Below are 25,302 nucleotides of genomic sequence, written 5' to 3'. Positions count from 1 at the left end.
TGTTTATTATATTTTATCTTTAATAATCTGAATCTCAATAGTAGAAATAGTAGTAGAAAAAAATGGTAATACTCAAGCAAACTACAAGTATCTTAAAATTGTATTTAAGTACAGTATTTGGTTACTTTCCACCACTGAAATATGTTTAGGGTTGAAGAGTAAATGCTTTTTAGACATCTAGGTTACATACAGTATAACCACAGTTTCAATAATCGGTTCTTTAATAAAACTGTGGCATGTTGAAACATTGCCATTGAAACAACAGCTATGCTAGTTTTTTCAGCCATATTAAGCCTAATTGATAAAACAATCTCAAGGTCCATTTAGTAGTTGTTCTGGAGCTTTTAATAATATCACATTTTCATCAGTGGTTGGAAATGCCCATTTGGTATTGAACTATAGATGTTCAAATTTTCATTTTTCCATACACTTGAATGACTTTCTTTCAAACTCTACCGGCTACAGTTCCAAGAAAACTGGCAAACTCCATCTGCTGACGAATTTGTCAGCTACTGTTTTCATGGTTAAGAATCAACTTTCATTCTCAAAATTAACCCAGTTTTGGACAATAAATAAAGCAAAACAAACAATCAAAAAACAACCCTTACTTTAAGGTCCACTCGCTAGTTTTTTCCAGAGATTTCACAGTCTCACAGAGTTCCTCTTCATCTGAAGTCCTGTGATAACAGGTGGTTGAAAGCTCCAGAAAAATCTAGTAAGTGGACCATGTGTTTTATTGATGTTTTTAGAGTCAAGAATGAATTTTTACGCTTTAATTTAACCCATGTTTAACTCTAAAACCGTGCTTACATTGGTTCTTTTTTGTTGGCACTATAAAAGAGAGTTTTTGATTCATTTCTAAGGAAACTTTGGAGGCTGACATTTGTGGTGTGGTTGTCTTGGATTAAATTGTCTTGTAAGTCGTACCTAGTGTTCTAAGAAGTGTTGTGTTGACAGAGTGAACATTTAAACACAGCTCTAAAAGTCATAAAATGCTTCAGTGGAGATTATAATGGCTGCTGCTGGGGGCAAACTGTAGCAACTTCAACCAGAATTCTTAGGCATACAACTGCATTTACTTTTTATCTAATTCTGTTGCCAACAACACCCAAAACAAATCACTGGTAATGCAACAATAGAGCAATTAATAGCTACGGGCTACAGTGTTACACACATCAGTCGTGTTGTGTAGGATCATATTGCATCTCTATGGCACAGAGGAGTAAGATATTTAAGAATACTTGTTAGTAAGATTCATTTCTGGTTGTACTCTGCACATTGCATTTGTTGACTCTAAGAATACATAATATCCCCAGGTTTCTCCTTTAAAGGTGATCAGTCAGTGTGCTCCAGTCTTTCTTTCAGTCTGAAGTTGTAACTTCAGCAACAGAAATGCTTGCCTACAGAACCCCAATCACTTTTGATATGGAGACATGACACATGGTTCAAAGATGAACCAGGAACAAAAGCAATTGACTGGCTTGATATGGAACAGTTTCCATATACTAATACTGTATGGGAAACTTGAATCTGTCCACTAAGGATTACTGAGAGGGCTGCATGTCTGAATACAATGATTGTAGCAAACACTGACAGAAATGGCAGAAGAAGAAAACAGGTGAAAAAGGATACGTTTTTCAAAAGAGGTCTTCCTTTGTAAAGGGCTTAAAAATTTCAACTACTGCCTTCAATGATGGTCAATAAAACACTTTCTAATGTTTCACACACCAGTTATAAACCATTGATAAGCACAACTTCTATGATGCCTGGTTGTGAAAAAAACTTCTTTTTCTCTTCTTTCAGATCCTCAGTGATGAAGGTTATTGCTTGTATTTTTTTGATAACTCACCAATTCAGCAGTTATAAATGTCAATAATGTCATTAATCACAGGTAATAGATTTTTATTTTCTAAGAAAAGTTGCTAATAAATTCATTTTGTTTGAGATGCTCAGTAGCGCTTCCTGAGGGTTAGGGGTCAGATGGTCTGGCGGAGTGGTTTTCCTGATGATTTAAAGAGCAATGCAAGTGACATATTGGAGGAAAATGAACACCTGACAGAAAAATATTTCACAACCTGGCAACCACAAAGATTTTCATATTACTGGTTTATAAATGATCTATGAAGCCTTTAGTTACAGCTTAGAAACCCTTTATAAGAAAGCGGTACTGAAAAAAGAATTTTTCTTGTTCAAAATCAAGTGTTTTTATTCTAAAATTATTATTTATTCCAAAATGAACTTCCACACTCACTAGGTTAACATTTACTATAACCAGGTTACTTGGAGAAACTGGGTTACACAGGACAACATGTTACCTTATCAGTGTTCATATGCAACAGGTCAGTGATTAGCTCTGTCCTCTACCGCAGACCTTTCGTACTTATTTTAACTGTAGGATTCATTCAATACACTACTTCCTCTAGTTTTTTTTCTGTGTGCGTGCGTGTGTATCAGAGGGCTGATGGTGCTGTGAGATGACAGACTGTCATGATAACACAACTTTTCCATACAGTGCAAATGTATCTGAATTTTACAATGATCAGCAGAGGAAACTGAAATAAATCCTGAACTGATAGAGGTTACTTTTCTCAGCTATAGTTTTATTTGCTTTGAATTGGATTATTTTCAATACAAGAATGCTTTTCTACATGTAATGATCCAACATGATCTATCTTTCTATTCTTTGCTGCACTGCTGTAACTGTGATACTTTCCCTTTCTGCTTTCTTTTTCCTGCACATGCGCACATACAAAAAAACCAAACAAAAAAACAAACAAAAAAATAGAAACCTGCTTATGTATATACAATGCAAAAAAAAAAATTCTCCAGGAGATATTTCACCGAGGAAACTGGGTTTCTCTTATATCCTACCTTGATTTCAACAACCTTGTCACTTAAGTATGTCAATTGACTGAATAAAAGCAGTGGAGGTGTTGTTTTAATTTGAATTCATTTACAGATAGAAGGTAAGGAGCAAATATTTTTGTTGTTGTGTGCTTTTAAATTCAAAATGCAGCTTTAAGTTATTGAATCAATTGATATAAAAATTATAAATGATATAATGCAGAAAGGAGAAGAGAAAACCCATTTGTAAATTTCAAAACAATTTGTAGTTGAGACATAAAAAACCCCTCAAAGGGTTATGTAAAAACATTCCATCCTAACAGCTGAATTTAATAAGAGCAATGAGACGAGCCATACGAGGATGGGGAGGGGGGAGCGAGGGGGAAAACAGAAGCCTGTTTGACAAGTACTGCCACGGCCTCAATACAGAAAATAATTCAGAAGAAAAGTCAGAGTGGTAGAGCGTGGGAGGTTTGTGTGTTCACACATGCATGTGTGTTTTCCCTACTGGTGGAGCCATGTCACAGCCAGCTTTCATCTTTCACACAGACAGATTTTCCTCAGGCACGCACAATCTCTTCAAAGGACATTTGACAAGAGCTGTTTTTTTTTTTCTTTCTTACCCAGGGAAACTCTGGCCGGCACAGCCCGCCGGTCGATCCAGAACGACACCCATGAAAGCATCACCATAAGCGTGGCAGGAAAGTACGTCTGCAGCAAGAAGAAGAAGATGTGGCGTCGCAACGTGAAGTTGATGTAGAGACGATTGTACCAGCCTGCAAACACAGCAAGAGAGCAGCTCACACATGGTGGAACACTCAAGGATTCAACAACTTAGAAACTGGTTACACAAAACTTTGTCAAGAGGTTTCCTTTCCTACATATAAGAAAGTTGCTTATTAATATACACAGAGTATTTAAAATCCTTAGTATTAATATAGTATGTGTTTATTGTATTGACTAATGCCATCGAGGTAATGATGAAAAACAGATAAGTCCTTAAGACCTTAAAAGATGCTGGATCAAAATCTGTGACCTATGACCTATAATATCAAACACTATAGAAATTTGTAGATTTTATCTATCAGGCACTAAGTGGTAAAGCCCCCAGGTATATTTTTTAATTGTTGTATTCATACTGTCACTAAAAGTCTCTCATGGGAGTTTCTTTTCATTTTAATTTGTTTCATATTTTCTTTTAAATGCTTTTATTGCTGAACACTTTACAACTTTTGTTTAGAAACAGGCTATGTATATAAATATTTACTCACTTACTTTACATTATGTCATCAATTGCATGTGTCAGTTCCCTTTAAATCCCTGGTAATCTTGAATACATTACTGAATTTGATTACATTAGCCGGAAAATCTAAGTATTTCTGTGTAGTAACTGAACCGTTAATGAAATTAAAGTGAATGCAAACTTATCTACTAATTTATCAAATAAAAAAAAAAATTGCATCAATGAAGGTTTTCTATGTAGCTGGGTATTCAATTAAATGCAAACCGACACAAGTGCGTCAATCTGATTTGCATGAAATTTTGCTAAATAAGCTCTGATGCACACATTTTGCACATCTGGAAAGAAGGTGTTTTCTGCTGCTGAACTTGGAATAATGGTATGATCTCTACTGGAGGGATGGAACAGCATTCTTCCAAAAAATGTTCCCTCATTTAGTGTTCTGATGATGGTGGTGGAGAGCACTGTCTAACATGTCAGTCCAAAATCTCCTATAGGTGTTCAACTGGGTTGAGATCTGGTGACTGCCAAGGCCACAGCTTATGATCCACATCATTTTCATACTCATCAAACCATTCAGTGACTCCTCGTGTCCTATGGATTGGGGTACTGTCATCCTGTAAGGGACCACCCCCACCAGGATAGAAATGTTTCATCATAGGATGAAGGTGATCACTCAAAACAACTTTGTATTGATTTGCAGTGACCCTTCCCTCTAAGGGGACAAGTGGACCCAACCCAGGCCAGTAAAATGCCCCCCACAGCATAACAGAGCCACCAGATCCCCTCAGTGTAGGGGTCCAGCACTCAGTCCTGTACCGTTCTCTTGTTGTACACCACACATCCACTCACACACTTGTTAAGATGGTGACCATATCACTTTTTTTCCACTTCTCTGTAGACCAGTGTCCGTGGGTTTTGCACCACTGAACTTGCATATGTTCATTATCTTTGTAATGAGGGGTTTATTCACTGCAGCCCTACTATAATATCCCTCTCGACATTCTCAGTCACCTGAGGAAGAGCTGCTCTTCAGTTTTTCCTTACATATCACACTAATGCACCAGCCTCGACTACACTGCTTACCCTATAACCCTTAGTCATCTGGTCAATAACATTTATTTTCTCTAAATGCGGCTTGATTGAGAAGTACTGACTTAGATTGATTTTTTTTAAAATTTATTTTTATTTTTGTTGGCCCAGAAGTAATAAGATTAAAATATACCGAGTCTAAAAGAATACTGGAATAAGAATATAATATTCCCACCATTTGTAAGTGTTTAATTGTAGAATGTACTGACTTTACTGACAGCAGATATTTTGACCTGTCATAGCAGAAAAAGCACAGGTGAAACAAATTTCATCAACATGGCTTGGGGCCATCAGGTGTCCCAAGAAGCCATGACAGTGATTCAGCATGTACAATACCAGCCCCCTGCAACTAGATCACCTAAATAAAATGCAGCTATCAAAGCCTTGCCGTTTTCTTCCACTTAGGTGGCACAAAACCTCAAATTCAGTTTGTCTGTTTTAGCACTTAAAGAGGGCCCCTTTACATCCTTGCAGGCAGTGGAGCTGAATATATCAGGTTTGTCCTGATGGTTGTGCCAGAGGAAAGGTCATGGGGTCATTCAAATCTGAAAGTTTCATGGCCTTTTCCTGTTTTCAGCTTGAAACATTACCCTGTATTTACGTTCAGTGACTGTAGGCCTATCCTTGTAGGCAGAAATGATGGTACACATGATTCATTTGGACAAAATAATTGCCATTCATATCATGATGTTTTACATAAGAGCAATGTGTAACATTATTTATAAATGATTTACTCCTAAGTAACGTGTGTACCTGTGCTGCTGTAGAAGGCCAAGCGAGATGTGGTGTGGAACTTTTGGATGAGGAACTGTGATAAGGAGATGCGATCATCAGTGCTGAGGGACTCATCACCGCTCTTCCAGTACAGCATCAGGTCTTCATCTGTGTAGGCATCTGCAAAACATCACACAGTTCAATCAAATCAAATCTTGGACTCAGTCATATTCAGTCATGTCTCATCACTGATTCTCATCACACTTCAAAATAAGAGTAGATGAGATTATGAGTTTGGGGCATAATCGAAATTATTATGTAAACAAAATGTGTTTCAATTGCTCACAGTTGCTTTTTGTTGTGTCTGCTTTTTATTCATGGGTGACTGTGAGCATAGGTTGCTGATGACTGAGGCAGCTCATGACTGAGCACTTCATTCCTGTGAGAAAAAAGGAACGGTTTTTGATAGATGTGAACTGAGCAGCAGCCTGAGGCAGAAGAAAAAATGAAACTATATACTGTATTTGTGAACTGTTTATAAAGATATACATCTTCAGTAGGAATGGGTTGGAGCTGAAAGCCACAGACAGGGTTACAGTTGGGGGTCGATAGCATTTTGTTTCAAATCTGAATCCATTTCAATCTCTTATTGAATTTCATAAACTTTAGCTTTCATCTTTTGCAAGTAACCAAAGTTATAAATAACTACAGTTGAAATTATTGGCATGCCTGAATTTTAAGCACAGAATTTAGAATATCACCAGAAACAAATTTGAAACAACAACATTTTTTTCATATAGTGAATTTAAAAAATACAGACATTAAATGTACACTCGAGACAATTATTGGCACCTTTCGATGAATTTTAATTAATTCCTCAAACAAAATAAAAAACAAATAAGACTCACCTGTGCTTAATTTTCGGTGTTCACATGACCTGAATTACCAATGACTGATGGTTTGACTACATAAAAAGGGGATGATTGTTTTCAGTTTCTTTTTCACAATAGCGAAGACCAGAGAACTGTCTGAGAGCATCAGCAATGCTATTTCCAAAAAAAAAGAAGAATTCCAAAGGCTACAAGGCAATCAGCAAAGATCTGGAAATCCCTGTTTCAACAGTTTGTTTCGTTATCAAGAAGATTCAGTCATAAAACTGTTAAGATGCTTCCAGGACATGGTGCTAAGAAGAAACTCAATGAGAGAAGTCTGAAGGTTGATGCGTATTGTGGAAAAAATACCACACAAGACATCTAAAGAGCTTCAGACTGACCTGGGGCAATCTGGAGTGGTGGTTTCAGCCCGTACCAGACACCCCGCACTAAACCAAGTAGGTCTCCATGGGCGAAGGCCAAGGAGACACCACTATTGAAAGAGAGACACAAAAAGGCTAATGTTTGCAAAAGCTTTCAAAGATAACCCACAGTCTTTCTGGGATAATATTCTATGGACAGATGAAACTAAAGTAGAGCTCTTTGGGAGTGAAGCTCATCAGTTTGTTTATAGTTGACCAGCTGAAGCCCATTAGGAGAAGAACAGCCTACCTACAGTAAAACATGGTGGAGGTTCTATCATATTGTGGGGCTGCTTTGCTGCCTCTGGTACTGGAGACACTGAAATGAGAAGATTACCAAGGCATTTTAGAACAGAATGTGTTACCCAGTGTCAGAAAACCAGGTTTGAGGTGAAGGTCTTGGGTCTTTCAGCAGGACGACGATCAAAATCACACATCCAGCAGCACAAAAGAGGAAATGGACTGTTTTAAACTGGCCAGTAATGAGTCCTAATCTAAATCCCATTGAAAACCTTTGGAGAGAGTTGAAATCTGCCATTGACGAAAAGACTCCTGCAAACTTAAAAGAGCTTGAACGCCCCATAGCAGTGGAAGAGTGACAGAAACTCCCAGCAGACAGGTGAGAGAAGCTTCTAGAAGGATACAAGAAACGTTCAGAGGCTGCCATTGATGCAAATGGTTCTATGACCAAATATTAGTGAAAGGTGCCAATAACTTTGTCTAAATTCACTGCTTAAAATTCAGGGCCATAAATTCAACTGACTGTACAACTCAAAGATTCAGTTTAGATCTGTGATCAACTATCGCTGGGGCAGAAACCAGAAATAATACAGTTTGTAGAGGTAGAAACTAAATTAATCAGCATTAGCACTGATTAAGCTAGCCTAATTAATTTTCATAACATGTAGCTCCAACCTGAAAATGAGTTGATGAGCAGAAGATATAAAATGTTGATTGGTGACCGATATTGATTATTTTGACATAAAAAAATTACAGTGGCAACATAAGGACTTTTACACCTCATTTTTCACAACTACTTTATCCAAACTATGGAGCCTCTGATTCACAACTATGAGGTTAATGGGCTCAAAATATGGATTTGATCTGCAGAAAAAGAAAGTGCTGCATATTTCATTTCATTCATAGACCAGAGTCTCCATTCTGTTACAGAGTGATGTGTCTTTTCACTCAAAAACAATCTTTGGCAGAGTCTAGTCAGCAGCTTGGAGAGAGCACATTAACCAACAGACCAAGGTTTCCGAGCAACTGTTACAGAATTAACATTAATTAGCTACAGCTGACATAATCTATTGCTGGTGACATTGGTCATTTTAACCGACAAAACCAAGCGCTGGCTATGAATGAGAAGCTGATCATTACTTGGCAATTGGAATCCAATCTTAGACAGGGAAGGGAGGTCAGAAAGTATTGAAAGATGGATTAAGACATTGTTGGTTTTGGTCTTTTCATGATTGCACCTACCCTTTAATTGGTAATTAAAAACAACTTAATGATTTTGTCAAAATATTTTTTGAGGATATGTACTATAATTGATATTTCTATCATTAGAACATAAGAACATAAGAAAGGCTTAAGACTGTGACTGATTCATTGACAAGTAAAAATGGTTGTTTACCAAGATTAGTCCAATGTTGATGCAGATGTCATACCATATGGGGTGTGCACATCAACTGGAAATTAAATAAACTGAGGCTGTAAAATAGGATTAACGGTGTAACAGTGAATCTTTTTAGATGAAAATATGAACATGTAACTGATGTCACAAACAAACAATGTGATAAACTCGTTTCTGCACTTCCTGGAGCCATCTTCATCTCTGCTTTAAAATCCCTTTTAAAGACTTTTAGAAAATACATTTTCTAAAAGTCCAGCCCCCCACTACTGTGAGCAGTTCTTTACCTTGGGAGTTGGATCAGGTTTAGTTAACAGCTTTTATCTTTAACACTCTGTCTTTTCTTAATAGTGCCTGACAGCAACCCAAAGTAGTAAAAAGGAAGCACATCTTTTTGAGGCACGGAACTACTTTACATTAATAGACCTGGTGTAGGAACTCATATGACATTTTTATTTACTGTTATTTTGTGGTAATTTGATCGAACTTCAATTTATTTCGGAGTATGCAACATTTGAGGACAAAATACACTAGGATGATAAGACAAGGCCAAATGATCTGGAAATAGTACAGGGCCTGCCTTGGTTCCTGCCTTTAAAAAAAAAACCCAAAAACCTCCTTTTATCAGTGTAATTTAATCACTGTACTTTTATTGGCTGGATTTTATGTAATTGTGGTGGTGATTTTTTTAAATTAGGCTTTTCCTTTGAACAATAAATTTTGTTTTAAAATGTTCTGTATAAATATAGTTATTATTTTGATTATATTATCATCAGTTGATTATATTTTATTGGTAATTTGCAAGTATAAACATTATTATAAACCAAATGACACACCACACCACACCTTTATTGGCAGCGGTATCATTAAAGCAATAGTTTGACATTTTTCGGAAATATGCTTATCACCGTATGCAAAGCTACACCAGCTAAATCAGCTGCTGGCTCCAGCTTCATATTTACTGTACAAACATGAGATAGGGATCAATCCTCACCTAACTCTCAACAAAAAAGCAAAGCAAACGTATTTTCTAAAATGTCATAGTATTCCTTTTCCATTATTAGACACACCTGTGGTTTTCTTGGTATGACAAGCCAAACTGTTAGCCACAAGAAAAGTCTACGATTCAGCAAATGGTTTGTTGTTTTCAAAGTATTTGATACAGTCAAAGTGATGACCCCTTTGGCTAACCCGTCGTAATGCATCATGATCTAACACTGAGTCAAAATAAGTGAAATTGGTGCTGTCAGCATGCACGCATTGCATCTTCATTCAAGGGTAATTCTGGTTTATCACAACCTGGACCATAATTTGCCAATAATTGCTATCGGTTATGACAAAGTGCTATACACGTTGTACGTCAGGATCATTTGAGACATATCACTGAATTCCTGTTGCACACACTGAATATGCTGTATCAGATACAGAAAAATTGTGTGCCAATCTGGGGAGCCAATGTGATAAAACATGTCAACACTGGGACAGTGGCATCAGCGACCGATGTGATTGTCTAAATGCTCGTAGTTCTCAAATCCTATGATTTCTTTTCAGTGACATCGACACTTTCCCAGATCTCAGTGAATACCTTGAGGAGAGAGTTGTTCTTATGGATAGAAACGATGGCCCAAACTCTGTAGATCAGTCCCAAATTGTATTGAATTGTAATTATCCTTTGGTACCTAGTACTAAGCAATTGGCTTGTGGTTGTTTATCAGAAAGCTTGTGAAAGTAATTGCAATACTAAGTGTGTCAGGGATATGCTTCTATATATTTCAGTGAAGATTGACCTTACCTGTATTTACCTCTCCTAAGTATGGGAGGGATTTTGCCCTCTTTTAAATATGACAGACTGTCAGGACAATCTGTGTGTGTGTAACTAGGGTGACACATCCCTCCCTGGTAACACTATGTGACATAGTGAGGTCCTGTTTGGTGGTCAAATGATGTTTGGCATTTTGCAGTGAAGCACTGATAGGTTGATGTTTGGCTCTTGGTAGACAATTAACCCTGAGAGGTATGTCTGAAATTTATTTCATTTTTATGAAGACTGTTGTTAAACTTTGATATAATATTTATATTATCATTATTATTATATGATAATACTTACAGTTAGGAACGTCACCACGGCTTCTCTGCAGTGTTCTTTTCTGTTTGTTTCAGCGTGCGTTTGCATCGTTTTTTCTCTGTGCTTTTGCTCAGCGTGTGGTGGGAATGGAGTGAGCACTGCTGCCTCCAGGTTTTAATTCAGTTGCTATTTTTGTGAGCATTTTAGCTGGATTAACTGTGAAATTTTCACTCACTTTTTTTTTTTTTACCAATAAAAAGCATTTATGGACAGTTGCTTTCTGGCCTCATTGTGTGTCTGCTTGGAGGTGGCCTCCCCTCCACTACACATGGTGGTAACTCAGGGCACTCAATGTGTGCGAGTGTGTCTTTAGGTGTTCTTGATTTCTAAGGGTAGAACATATAATCAGAAAAGAGAGTTAATTCTCAGGTTGACAAATATTCCCTTGAATGAATGTTCAGCCTGCAGTTTGAAAGGCTACCTTGTTATTTTTAGAACCACAAGTGTAACATTTACTCACAGCTCTCCAGCTCCAGTGAGCAGGTCTGAGAGTCCAGAGGAAAGCGGCTGAAGTCCATGTTACAGGCTGCTGTCACTGTGACTCTGTTCAACAATAGAGACAACAACATAGACATGCTGAGAACAGTCATGGTGCTGCACACATTCACTGAGATGACTTTGCTGACTGGAAAAGACCTCCAGAGTGACACAGTGAATACCAGTGTTACGTTTTGGATATCATCACTTATTTTTCATGGCCTGAATCAAAATACAAAGATTTACTTTGTGCCATTTTTGTATTTTGTTCATTTGGGCTCAAAATGACAAACTAATCAGGACTGGGGTGTTTTGGTGGCTTCCAATGGTGAATGAAATGATTCCTGTCATTTGGTATGATAAGCATAGTGTGGTTCCACTAAACAAATGAACACTTAGCTCAGGGTGAGCACAGGTCCAAACCATTTGGTTGGCACCATGGATGAGGGATAAAGTAATGCCTTAAAGGACAATTCTGCTTATTACAACTAGGGTGGTATTTTCATAGTTAAGACAGGCTGTCAACCTGCCAAGTTAGCCAAACATCCATCATAATTTGGTTTGTCTTTGATCTACTGTACTTACTGTAGTTGTGCATATACAGATTTCCTATACAATGCGGGATTATTAGCAACATTTCAGGTGCGCTTACATTCAGTTTGACCTCTAATGAAAGTGGTTTAGATCATCTGGATAAACTTTCTAATGGTACGACTGCTTGTGTTTTTTGTCTTGAAGGACTTTGCTGTAATTATGTCCCTATCGTCACAGATCTCAGCAATTACTTTGGTGATTACATCCTCCAGTGGTGGAAAGTAAATAAGTACCTTTATTCAAGTACTGTACTTCAGTACAATTTAGGTAGGTACTTGTACTTTCTCTATTTCAATTAGCTACTACTTTAGACTTCTACCCCATTTTCAGAAAGAAATACTGTACTTTTTACTCCATTACATTTACCTAACAACTACATTTGATTTTTCAAGATTTTATATAAAATAAAAAGACAAGGTTAAAAAGGCATTGTTAAAGATTGAACCAGTGGTTTCCAATCTTTTAGGCTTGTTACCCCTTCTAAAAAAAGTGATATGTAGTTTTGGCTCCTTGTCATGTTTCAGATGTCTATGAGCTGATAGCAGTTATACCAAAGAGACATTTCTCCTCTAAACTTCTGACATGGTTTTGTTTAAATCACTGTTTGAGGCTCAATGAGGTAAAATTATTCAATTCCACAAAAAAATCTAATAACTGAGATAAATCCAAAAAATGGCAGCAGACCTTTGTTTTTTCGTCTTTCCTCTCCTATTCCTCCTAATCATCTCATGACCCCTCAGTTTTATCTTGTGACTCTTTAGTGGGGCATTAAGAATTTCATAATTTAATGTTATATTTTAGGTACAGGGGCCATTCCTCTACAGAAATAGTACATGTATGCTTGTAATGGATTTCTACATTGTTGTATTGGTGCTTTTACTCAAGTAAAGAATCTTTCACCTCTTTCTCAACCTACTTCATCATAACTAATAGAAGTGATAGTCAAAACTACAAAGATAGGATCCAAGTTTTAATGAAGCAGAATTGTCCTTTAAGGATCCCATGAAACAGGCACTTGGACTTCCTGTAAAACATGCTACTGCCTGGAAGAAAATACAGTAGCCTGTTGCACCAGTTTTGAGTAAATGCAAATGTAGCATAGTTCAACATGATATTTAGGTGGCTCGCCATGACCACTTAAAAATGGTAGGGAGGAAAAGTTTACATTGTGCACAGTTTATGCACAGTTACCGTTACTTGTGTTAGACAAGGGTGTACGTTTAAGTTGCTTTCACCTGATGTTATTAAATGTTGAATAATTAAGGAATAATTAATGGTGATGCTGGACAAACACGGTGTAACATATGTTAGATAGTTCACACATATCAAGTCCTCCGACCTAAACCAGTGGTTCTCAACCTGGGGGTCCTGAGCCCCAAGGGGGTCACCAGATGGTTGTGGAGAAAAGAATAAAATAACATATCTTAAATTAATTAACATGTTTTAGACTGGGGAATGGAGCGTGTCAGTGAGAGTCAATGAAATTTTAAACTTAAGTCATTTGGAAATGAAACACAACGCATCCACAAACCCTTTTTTAAATATAAGGAGGGAGAACTACATAGCCAAAAGACAGTGGTGATTGAGTATGCTATATTCAGTGCTTAATTTGTAAATCAAGAGGTCCCAGAACACATAGAAGGTGCTGTTCCGGCGAGTCAGGGGGAGAGAAAAGCCAGGGAACAAGACAAAAATTCACAGTGCCTGGAGCACATTGGACAACGCCTAGGTGCTGGCCGTTAAAACTACACAAACAGAGGTGTAGTGCTACTGAAATGCATCTGAATGACGCTGCACCACATTTTTTTCTCCAAGTGAGGAAATCGAATAATTCATCTTCACTCATCTTCACTCCGCTGATGGTTTCGTTATTTGTGATGCAATTGCAAGGAAACATTTCAGAGCCAGTCTATTAAACAGCTTGTTCTGCGTCCACAACGCCTGCAGGAAATGAAAGCTTGCTTAGCTACGTTTTCAGAGCCTAGTTTATTAGATGATACATCCTCAGAATGGATGTTTTGAATGCAGCTTAAATTGTTTGGCACAAGTAAATAAAGGAAATTATTCAAAACACAAACTACCTTTGTTCATTCGCCTATATTGCTTAATGCCACACTCATTACAACCTACTACGTCTGTGGTATCATCTAATGTTATTTAGATCGATGTTTGGCTGTCTGCTGTGTAATTTTCTCTACATGATGAAACTATTCATAAAGTCAGTCAAACATATGGTTCTGTGGTCAGTCATAGTCATGTCAGTCATGACTGATGTATGTAAACTGTATGTAAACAACTGTAGAGACAGTGGTTACATAACCTTCAAAACAAGCCACAACTCAACTGTGTGCATGCACACATACACGCTTCATTAAGTGCGCTCTGGTACTTAATCAAATAGCACTACACCACTGTAAACAAAACTGTCATCACAAACAAAGCAATATTTATTCTTTATTTACATTCATTAATCAGAGCATTAACAATAATCACTCAAAATCAGCAGCTGTTTATGGTTTGCAGCTCCCTCTCTCTCTGTCTATCTATGTGTCTGAGGACAGTATCTAGCATATATTAAATATATATATATACGTAGCATATATTACTCTCTTTTAATAAAACATTCTGCTGTAGGGTTATTACATTCATTGAGCACCTCGTTGATGCACAAGTTGAAAAAAATCAAAACACAACTGTTTTGATTATGATTGTCCCAGTTTAGTTGTAGTGTAATGGTCTAACGGGCTGAAGTGGCAAGTCCCCAGTTCGAATCCGACTAGGGACCTTTGCTGCATGTCGTTTCCATCTCTCCCATCATTTCCCATCATGTCTCTCCTGCCAGAATCTTTAATAGAGGCATAAAAATGCTCCGCCAAAATATATGTTGTCACAAATAGATGTAGTTGAAAGCTGGCCAGCATGTACTGGGGCAACAAGTTCACTGACATCAGTGTATGTTTATGTATGTTTCTGCAATATTACTGGTTTTTATTTATTTTATTATTTGATATTTTGGTCCACAGTATTCCCACTTTTCCTGCAGTGATTTCAGGGAGTATTTTTCTGGGAGCAAATTCAGTTAGACTGTGAATTCTGTGGTGTGTAGCTTTAGTTGCACACCTTCAGATGTGAGCACAAAGATGGCCATTTGCTGTACTGTTGGTCTCCTCTGAAACATGTTTTAAAACACCCTGTTGAACTAGAAGCTTCAATTTGTTGAGTTCTTTTAAGAAAAAGCCCAGCGGGAGTTGCAGTATGGACTATATGAAATTACATTTTCAGCTGATGCAATAGGCTGCACAGTACAATTAATAAAGTCCTCGGAAATTTTTCTGACGACATCCCACCACCCCACCTTTATGCATAACTTATGAAATCGGTTTGGTTTGAAGGTGGACTCAGCACTTACCTGTTTGTGCAGGGAGGAAGTAATGATAGTATTTAAGATGCAGTGTCAAAGATATCAGATACATCAAAAGAACAATTCACACAATGTTTAAATGAATCTTCTTATTATGCTGGCTTTCTAACAGTGTCATCATCTCCCCCTAAATGCCCTCTTCTTTCTCAGAGTTCTTTTTTTCCCCACATCCTCCATCTGCTGTCCTTATAAAAGTCTGACACAGAATGTGAGAAAGGGCTTTCTATCTGAAGACAGTAAACTAGTTACATTTTAATCTGTCTACCTATGGTTTTCCTAATAATCTTTCACAGGATGAATTCATGGCCACAATTTGAGCCCAATGGTACTGGCTGCTTGTGATGTTGACAATGTATGAATGGAACCTTATGCTGTTTTTAACCTTTTTCTGGATTATAATTTCAGTAAATCTCTGGATTTCAAATATTCCTGATCTAAATGAGCTTGCAGATTGGTGTGCACTGTGGGGAAGTGTTCATTAAAGTAAGCTGTCAGACTGAAATATGACTCATGAAATGGGAGAAATGTCTACAAATAATTCATGAGTTTCCATGTCAGAGATTTGGGGATGTGTAGTTGAGCTAAACTAAAAAAAGAACTTCAAACATTGCCAGTAGACTTCTCTACTCTCCTCATTGTATCTCCAGCTGCATCACACAAAAGTAATTTGTTTGACAAGATGATGAATATGAAAGTAATTAAACTAAAATATGAGCAACACAAGTATGAGTGAGAAAATAAGTAGATGAGTTACCACATAAAAGGGAGTCTAGACACATTGTTTCTCTGGCTGCAGCGTTAACAGTTGCAGAACATACACATCTGATTGTACATTGATTTGTTAACTGGTGTAATGAAGTCTGCTGTGCAGTAGTAATGGCTGTGTATGCACTAAAACTTTAGCCAACTTTATTTATTGCTTTGTAAGTTGTGTTTTTTGCATTTTAGTTCTAATTTGACAGTTGAATACATTAATGTAAAGCTGTAAACAGACTTTAAGATGACTGAAAGCAAGGCTGGATTAAGATGTCAGGGAGCCCCAGGTCAAAAATAAGATATATCTCATTCCTTCCACTCTTTGTGCAGTTTGTCTTTGCTGGACTACTGCTTGGCTTTGGCTTCAGGTTTGCTAGTTGGTTTAAACACACCAATACATTTAGGAACATGCAACATAGCACAAACTGGAATCATGAAGGTCTCAGACCTAGATTTGATTTGACACAGGGACATGAATTATATAATGCTTGTTTTTTTTTTCTCATTGATCAGGGCAAATAGTTTTTACTGTATTTAGGTTATTAGACTTAAGAAGCGCCAACTTTCTATAACTAGAATCTTTTCTAAGTGAAACGTTGTCTGTGTGTCACCATGTACTGGATGGAACGTTTAAAGAGTATATGGCATCTTGTCTCTCTTTTGTCTTCACAGGCGCACCTGTCCCTAAAGACACAAGTGTTCTTTTCGTGTGTTATTATCTCTGCAGTTATGCTGCCACCTGACATCACTACATTGTGAATTCATTGATTACTCTGAGCAGTAAACAGGGAGATTCAGCGAACAAAGGAAATAAAGATCGGCAGGATAAAGACCAAAGAGAGTGCAGATAAAGATTCTTTAACAGAGGCACTGTGGGCTTGGAACAAGATTATGATGATAAAACCGATGACATGGTAGTTTGGCAAAGCTCTTTATCTTAGATGTTTTGGGAACCAAATTGAAATGCTTCGGGCCCCCCACCACATCTTAACTTATGTACAGTACATGACAAACTAAAAGTGTTAGATTGACTCTGTGGACTCTGCAGAAGACTATTGCTCTCAACAACTTTGAGTTGTACAGTGAAGTTAGAAATCACACTTTAAACTTTAATGATGGCAATAAAGGGAAAGTAAAGTCCAGGGTGAAAATGCCCGCAGTTATCCTTCACAGCACATTCAATAAAACTTGATAAAAAAGCTTTTTATTTCAGCTTTACAGAGAAGCTAACATTGCAGTAACTTTTTCAACAGGGCCTATCAAAGTCTGACATTGTGTGACCCCCCCCCTTAGACAAAATAGAGACATATGAAACAACTTAAATTAGTGATTAGCGGTTCCTCTTCGCAGAGAATCCATGGATATACAGACAAACTTCACTGGATTACCTTGACACTGAAGAAAAGCCAAAAACCTGATGACCGTCAGGCAAGTTATGGGGTTATAAGTGGATTTGTGGACATTCATTCACAATGGACATCCGTCATAATGATATCACACTTAATATTAAAATATGTGTATCGTGTCTGTGTTCAGATTTGACTGAGTCATGATGCCGACAGGGAGTTTGAATTTGATGCAAATTGTAGCAATCGGGTGCTAAGGATTTTTAAATTACCTTAATATCCTCCATGACCTGTGTGTCACAGCTGCTGTTGCAGCTTCAACTGCAGATATATATTGCCTGCAACTGCTGTTGACATTTGGATAGATTTCTAACATTCTATAAATATTCTTATTGAGAATATATGACTGAAAGAACACGTGAAATCATGGTAAAAAGTATTTTTTGTTATTTAATAAAATAAAATAACAGAATTATTCATAGCCCCAGATAAACCGTCTACATAGAATAAATGTAGTGAGTGTGCACCTAATTGATTATTATCCTATTTACACGCCAGTATCGGCTTTTGAATTCAGTCCAAATCCAGTAGTGACACTGTGAAACCACGGCATTTTTACCAATAACAGAGGCCATGAAACTATAAATAGCTATAACTCTGTGACCGCCCACTGAGCACCAGGTCAACTTCATATTGTGGAACATGGTGACATCATCTGGAGGATGGGCAAACAAGCTTAATGTTAAAACAGCTTAAAGGTGCTACAGTATTTGGAAGTATTTTAGTTTACACATTCAGAAATGAACTTAAATTATCAACAGAATGTGAACAAATAACAGTTTTGACATTATGTCAAAGATGTCTATGAAATGTATTGCAGAGATATCTATTTTGGTATTGCTGCATTCTACACGGTTGACCATAAGATACCGCTCGACAGACAGAAAAAGTGGGTGGGACTTTCTGGCACTGTGCTAAATCAGTGAATGAATCATATTTACAAGACAGGGACTACTTCGTGTGGTAAATATGAATGTTAGCGAACAAGGATCATATGTGGAGTTCTTCAAAGGTCCATTCTCAGGCCTCTTCTATTCAACATCTACATGCTCCCCCTTGCTCAGATTATGGAATAATATAACATCTCTTACCATAATTAGGCAGATGACACACAGCTGTACATAACATTGTCACCACATGATTGCAGTCCCTTACATTTACTGAATAAGTGCATTGAACAAATCAATAAGTGAACGCACCAGAATTTTCTACAACTGAACACCAAAAAAAATGAAATAATTGTTTTTGGCCGCAAAGTCATGCTCACGTTGAATCCATCACACTTAAATCTACAAATCAAGACAGAAATCTAGGTGTAGTATTGGAATCAGACCTAATGTTCAACAACCACATAAAGACAATTGCAAAATCAGCCTACTACCATCTTAAAAACATAGCAAGAATTAAAGAATTTTTGTCTAAAGAATATACAGAAAAAAATATTCACGTTTATTTTCAGCAGGCTAGACTACTTTAAAAGTGTCTTCACAGCTCATCCAGAATATTGCTACCAGAGTCCCCACTAATACCAAGAAAGTGGAGCACATTACACTGGATCTTAAAGCACTGCACTGGCCACCTTTGTGTCAAAAGATAGATTTTAAAATCCTATTACTCTATAAAGCACTAAATTGCCATGGCCTAAATACATCTCTGATTTACTTGTACGTTACTAGCATCCAGACCCCTCAGGTCATCTGGGACGGGTTTACTCAGTGTTCCCAGAATCAAAACCAAGCAAGGTGAAGCAGCTTTTAGTTTCTATGCTCCTCACCTGTGGAACAAACTTCCTGAATAACTGAGGTCTTGTTTGCTGTGGCTCAACAATAAATCCCATACATATCCTCTTTTTAATCTTTAGCTATTTATTTGCTTGTTTTTGCTTTTGTTTTCTGTTTTTATTGCCTTTAAATGTAATCTTAATGTTTCTTAATGTCTTATTTTCAATGTTTTAATTAATCTATGCCTCTTTAAAGCACTTTGAAATGCTCTGTTTTAAGGTCTTTTAAATGCAATTTTAATGTCTTCTTATTGTCTTATTTTCATTGTATTTCTGTGCATCTGTAAAGCACTTTGAATTGTCTTGTGTCTGAATGGTATAAACAAGGCAGATGCTATTTACACCCAAGTGTACATAGCCAAGAATGCTATTTGTACCGTGGGTGGATAACCAATGTGACTATCTACACCTAGGTTTTTGGCTCTCCTGGTACACTTAAGTGAGTCACATTGGAGAAGTTCTGCAAGAAAGGCTTTCTAACATGTGGTTAATATTGTGAAAGCGTCTATTTTAATCCAAATTTGATCTTTTCCTAAACTAAGCCAGTAGTTTTGTTGCTTAAACCTAACCAAAGTGGGACTGAAAACTGAATATAGTTTAAAAAAAAACTGAAGATAGGTCAACTAAATCAATATCAACTTTTGATTTCACAGGGGAGTTGAACCCCTCCCTTCTGTATGAAAGTCCTATGTTTGATCCATTCACCCACCACAATCTATTCCTTAGGTGGCAACATTTTTCAAAGAAAACACTTGTGGTGCCAATGGGCGTTCCACACAGGTATAGATAGCCGAATAGCTGCTGTGTGACTATTTTCACTCAGGTGCAAATAGACACTCCGTATAAATAAACTTGCCTTGCTTTACTGGTGTTAGCATTCTAACCGACAGCACCGGCCCATCCTATCTCGTAATACCACTTTGTACTACAATAGGCGATAGTGAGTCAATCTAGTGTCCAGTCTGTCCTCAGTCCAATATGAGAGAATGAAGATGTAGTGTTGCCCAGAGGGCATATTCTAACCTCTAAGTCAATGGAATGAACAGTAAATGCATTGATGACTTAAGTTATTGGTAATAGACCATTATCATCACCACCACCACCCTCTCCCTTCAAAAGACCATGTTCGGCTTCAAAGAAAAGAAGTGAAAGAAATAGAACCAAAGCAAGAGTTAACATTGGCGTTGCTTTCCAGCGCTGGAGACGGTTCTATATATAGCACCTTCAAGATCAAAATTATGTTTAATCTTATTTCATCTAAAAGTTAGCTTAAAATTGTCAATGTTGAGATAAATTTGAGAGGGTTTAATAAAAATTAATGACAGAAAAGTAGAATAATCGCCTCGCGGTTGTATGCTTCTACCAACCAGTTAACCAGTTAAGTTGCAGTTTACATCCATGTCTATCCAGAATCATATAAAGTAGTGTATGTAGTGAAGACTTTGAAGAAATTTAATAAAAGGTATTAAGTGTATTTTGTCATAATTAGCGTATGAATCCGTTCATCTTTGAATCCAAATGGACGTTTGTGTCAGATGTAATGAAATTCCCTAAAAGCATTCCTGAGATAACGCGTTGATGAGAATGGGATGGATGGACAATGCGAAAACATAATGCCTCCTGACATGGCGGTCGCCGACGCAGAGGCAAAATAATGAAAAATCTTTTACTCTGGAAGCAGGTATATGTGAAAAGATCCAAATTTCGAGTCATCAATAGTCTTCAATGATTCATTATTGCACTTCCATGAAGTTAGGGGACAGGCAGATATGCTGTTTACAAGTTTGTAATACAGGCTTTCTGTTAGAAATTCCTAGTCCCCTGATTACATCAGCAGGACTATTTTCTAAGACTTGACAAAGTTTCTGTGGAGCCCCAGAAGCCATTTTACGACAGCCCACTTTAACCAGGAAGCTTAATGTGACTTCATATGATAATTATATGAAACCTCGTCAGAATAAGTCATAATAAAGAAGCAAAACTTCTCTCAATGTATGAGTAACAGAACATAGAGTCAAATATTTTGAGATTTTTATCATGAGCAATGGTGTACTGCCAGAGTCCAGACGTGCTTCTCCCAAAGCTGGTGTTCTTGTCTGAGAGAGCCAGAGCTGCAAGATGCCAAAATACAGCATACATATGAATACTTAGCCCTCCCATATTCTGCGAAGAACAAATCATGTCATTTAAATAATTCATATTTGATAGATAGTGAAACACCTCTCACAGCAACAATGGTTCAAACAATGAACTCCTTTGGTTAAAGCTTTAATAATCAATATTCTTATATCAACAATGGATCAAATGAACATTTGTAACGTGAAAGGTCTATCTCATAGTGACAATTTTACAGTTGCCCTCAGCTCTTTTTAGCCTCTTTCAGCTCATTGTCTTAGTTTTACAGTATGGCCTGCATTATTCTGGGGGGTATTCTAGAAAGCCGATTCAGTTAAAACAATGAGGTGAGGGAAACTGCGTTTTCAGTTCCAGAAAAATACATTTATCAGCCACAACATTAAAATCAGTTAATGGTATCATGTTGTGGCTGAATGGGTATGTGTATACACACAGTATATATAAGTATATATATATGTATAGACACACACACACACACACACACATATATATATATATATATATATATATATATATATATACTGTGTATATCAAAGTCGATGTGCTCCAAATGAAATGGATTCACTGATTTTTTGTAACATTGTAACTCTGTGGACATTAAAACAACTGGCAGGTTGTCAGTCATTTCCCCTGCACTTAAACGTTTACCATGACCATAAATCAGGAAGTAACATCCATTCTGCAGCATGGGCGGGACAAATGTAAATACCTCTCTCTTTAAAATGTGTGTAAACAATCTTTATAAGCCACTAGGTTTGCAGTCGAGTGCAACTCTGTTATCTTAAGTTCAACCCTGTGACCTCGTCTAACAAACTGTTTTTTAAATCAAAATTGTCTTGTAACCATCAGTTTATTGTTATGGGTCTCACAGTATCAACTTCTTACATGGAATTCTTAGTGGTAGTTGTCAATATCAAAAAAGGGGTGATCTTAGGTCCATAAATATTTGGACAGTGACACAATTTATATAATTCTGCCTCTGTACACTGCCACAATGGATTTGAAACAAAGCCATCAAGATGTGATTGAAGTGTAGACTGCACTGCAGCCACCTTCAGTGGCTGCTTGTTTGTGGGTCTTTCAGCCCTCAGTTTTTTCTTCAGTAAGTGAAAAACATGCTCAGCTGGGTTGAGGTCAGGTGACTGACTTGGCCATTGAAGAATATTCCATTGCTTTGCCTTGAGAAGCTCTTGGGTTGCTTTTGCAGTACGTTTCGGGTCATAATCCAGATGTACTGTGAAGCAACGTTGTATAAATTTTGCATCATTTGGCTGAATCTGAGCAGATAGTATAGAACTATACACTTCAGAATTCATCCTACTTATATCAGCTGTCACATCAATGAACACCAGTGACCCAGTTCCATTGGCAGCCATACATGTCCATGCCATAACACTGCCTCCACCATGTCTGACAGATGATGTGGTGGCTTTGGTTGAGCCTTTCCTTTCCTTTCCTTCTCCATACTCTTCTCTTCCCATCATTCTGCTACAAGTTAATTTTGGTTTCTTCTGTCCAAAGAATCTTGTTCCAGACCTGGGCAGATTTTTTTAGATGTTTTCTGGCAAAATATAATCTGGCCTTTCTGTTCTTGAGTGTTACCAGTGGTTTGCATCTCGTGGTAATCCTAGTGGTAATCTCCTCGAGAGTGTTCTAGAACTATTTAGATGTTGTGAAGGGTTTTTTTTCTTCAACAAGGAAAGAATTCTGTTAAAACCCCTTCAGTTGTCCTCTATGATCTTCCAGGCCTTTTGGTGTTGCTGAGCTCACCAGTTCATTCCTTCTTAAAAAATGCACCAGATTGTTGATTTGGCCTCTCCTAAAGTGTCTGCTATCTGTCTGACAAGTTTTTTTTGTTTTTTCAGACTATTGATGGCCTCCTTCATTTGCAACTACACCTCTTTGGACAGCATATTGAGAGTTCCCATGAACAGCTACGAAATGCAAATTCAACACTTGGAATCAACTCCAGACCTTTTATCTGCGTAATTTGTCGTGAAATAATGAGGGAACAGGCCACACCTGGCCATGAAACTGATTGTCAGTCAATTGTCCAATTTCTTTTGAGGCTCTGAAAACGAGGGACTATGTAGAAAAATGGCTGTGATTCCTAGACGGTTAATGTGATGTTTTTGTTAAACCCCTTGAATTAAAGCCGAAAGTCTACACTTCAATCACACCTTTGCGTCATCTTTTCAAATCCATTGTGGCAATGTACAGAGGCAAAATTACGAAAATTGTGCCAATACTTATGGACCGTGTGTGTATGTATCAATACATACACACATGTATATATATATATATATATATATACACATATATATATATACATACATATATATACCTTATATGTATGCAACCTCCCAGAACAAGATCCAGTAACCATTACAATGGAAGCCATCCAAGAATAAGTGTCAGGTATGAAGAGCTGGACAGCACCGACCAGGACATCATCCACACCTACTGGCTAAAGAAACTGACTGCACTCCATGAACGCCTGGCAGTACAAATGAACTAGCTGCTGATGGATAGAACAAACTCAGAGTGGTTAACCCAAGGGCGGACAGTCCTGATCAAGAAGGACCCCCAGAAGGGCACGATCCAACTACCGACCAATAACCTGCTTCTGTACAACATGGAAGCTCCTGTCAGGCACAAGGTGAATAGGCACAGTGCCCAATACATGAGCAGGGCCCAGAAAGGAATTGGTAGTAATACCAGGGGTGCTAAGCACCAGCTACTGGTCGATAGAGCAGTCACCCAAGACTGCAAGACCAGGCAGACCAACCTGTGCACCGCCTGGATTGACTACAAGAAGGCCTATGACTCAATGCCACACACATGGATGCTGGAATGCTTGGAAATGTACAACCTCAACAGGACACTAAAAGCCTTCATCAAGAACTCAATGGGGCTGTGGAGAACAACTCTGGAGGCCAACTCAAAGCCAATTGTACAAGTTACCATCAAGTGCGGTATATACCAAGGTAATGCACTATCCCCGCTGCTGTTCTGCATAGGCCTGAACCCCCTCAGCCAAATCATCTCAAAGAGTGGCTATGGGTACCGGTTCCAAAGCAGAACAACCATCAGTCACCTCCTCTACATGGATGACATCAAGCTGTATGCCAGGAATGAGCGAGACATCGACTCACTGATCCACCTCACCAGGATCTACAGCAACGACATCGGAATGTCATCGAAGAGAGGGAGGATGATCAGAACTGAAGGGGTTGAACTACCAGAAGGCAGCAGGCAAATCGGAACCTTGAGGAGGCCATAAGGAAGTCAGCCACAGCCAAATACATACACAGAGTAAGGCAGGTCCTAAAAAAGTCGGCTGAATGGGAAGAACAAGATATGGGCCATCAACACGTACACCCTCCCAGTCATCTGATACCCCGCTGGTATAATAAGCTGGCCAAAGAAGGAGATATAAGCCACTGATATCAAGACAAGAAAGCTCCTCACAATGCATGGAGGGTTTCACCCCAAGTCCAGCACCCTGAGACTGTACACTAAGCGGAACGAGGGAGGCCGAGGACTGGTGAGCATCAGAGCCACTGTCCAGGACAAAACAACCAACATCCAGGAATACAACAGGAAAATGGCCCCCAAAGATGAACTGCTAAGTGAATACCTCAGGAAGCAGAAACCTGATGATGCAGAGGAGGAGGAGGAACCATCATGGAGGGACAACCCCTACATGGCATGTCCCACCAACAGATAGAAGAAGTGGCTGGTATCAAGAAAGCCTACCAGTGGCTGGAAAAGGCTAGACTGAAAGACA

At 38.0% G+C, this 25,302-nt stretch overlaps 1 protein-coding gene across 2 annotated transcripts in view; it reads right to left on the bottom strand.

Annotated features, from left to right (window-relative positions):
- The window catches only part of gabrr2a (gamma-aminobutyric acid type A receptor subunit rho2a), a 50,698-nt gene that overhangs the window by 4,738 nt on the left and 20,658 nt on the right, over window positions 1-25,302 (bottom strand). For both annotated transcript variants that reach the window (XM_040137838.1, XM_040137839.1), the window contains exons 5-7: window positions 11,403-11,485; window positions 5,930-6,070; window positions 3,468-3,620 (exon numbers count right to left, since the gene is read on the bottom strand). In XM_040137838.1, the coding sequence (XP_039993772.1) occupies window positions 3,468-3,620; window positions 5,930-6,070; window positions 11,403-11,485 (377 nt within the window). The remainder of the gene's footprint in view (window positions 1-3,467; window positions 3,621-5,929; window positions 6,071-11,402; window positions 11,486-25,302) is intronic.

Source organism: Xiphias gladius, chromosome 10, assembly GCF_016859285.1.
Source record: "Xiphias gladius isolate SHS-SW01 ecotype Sanya breed wild chromosome 10, ASM1685928v1, whole genome shotgun sequence".
Taxonomy (NCBI): Eukaryota; Metazoa; Chordata; class Actinopteri; order Istiophoriformes; family Xiphiidae; genus Xiphias; species Xiphias gladius.
This window is presented reverse-complemented; position numbering and strand designations above follow the sequence as displayed.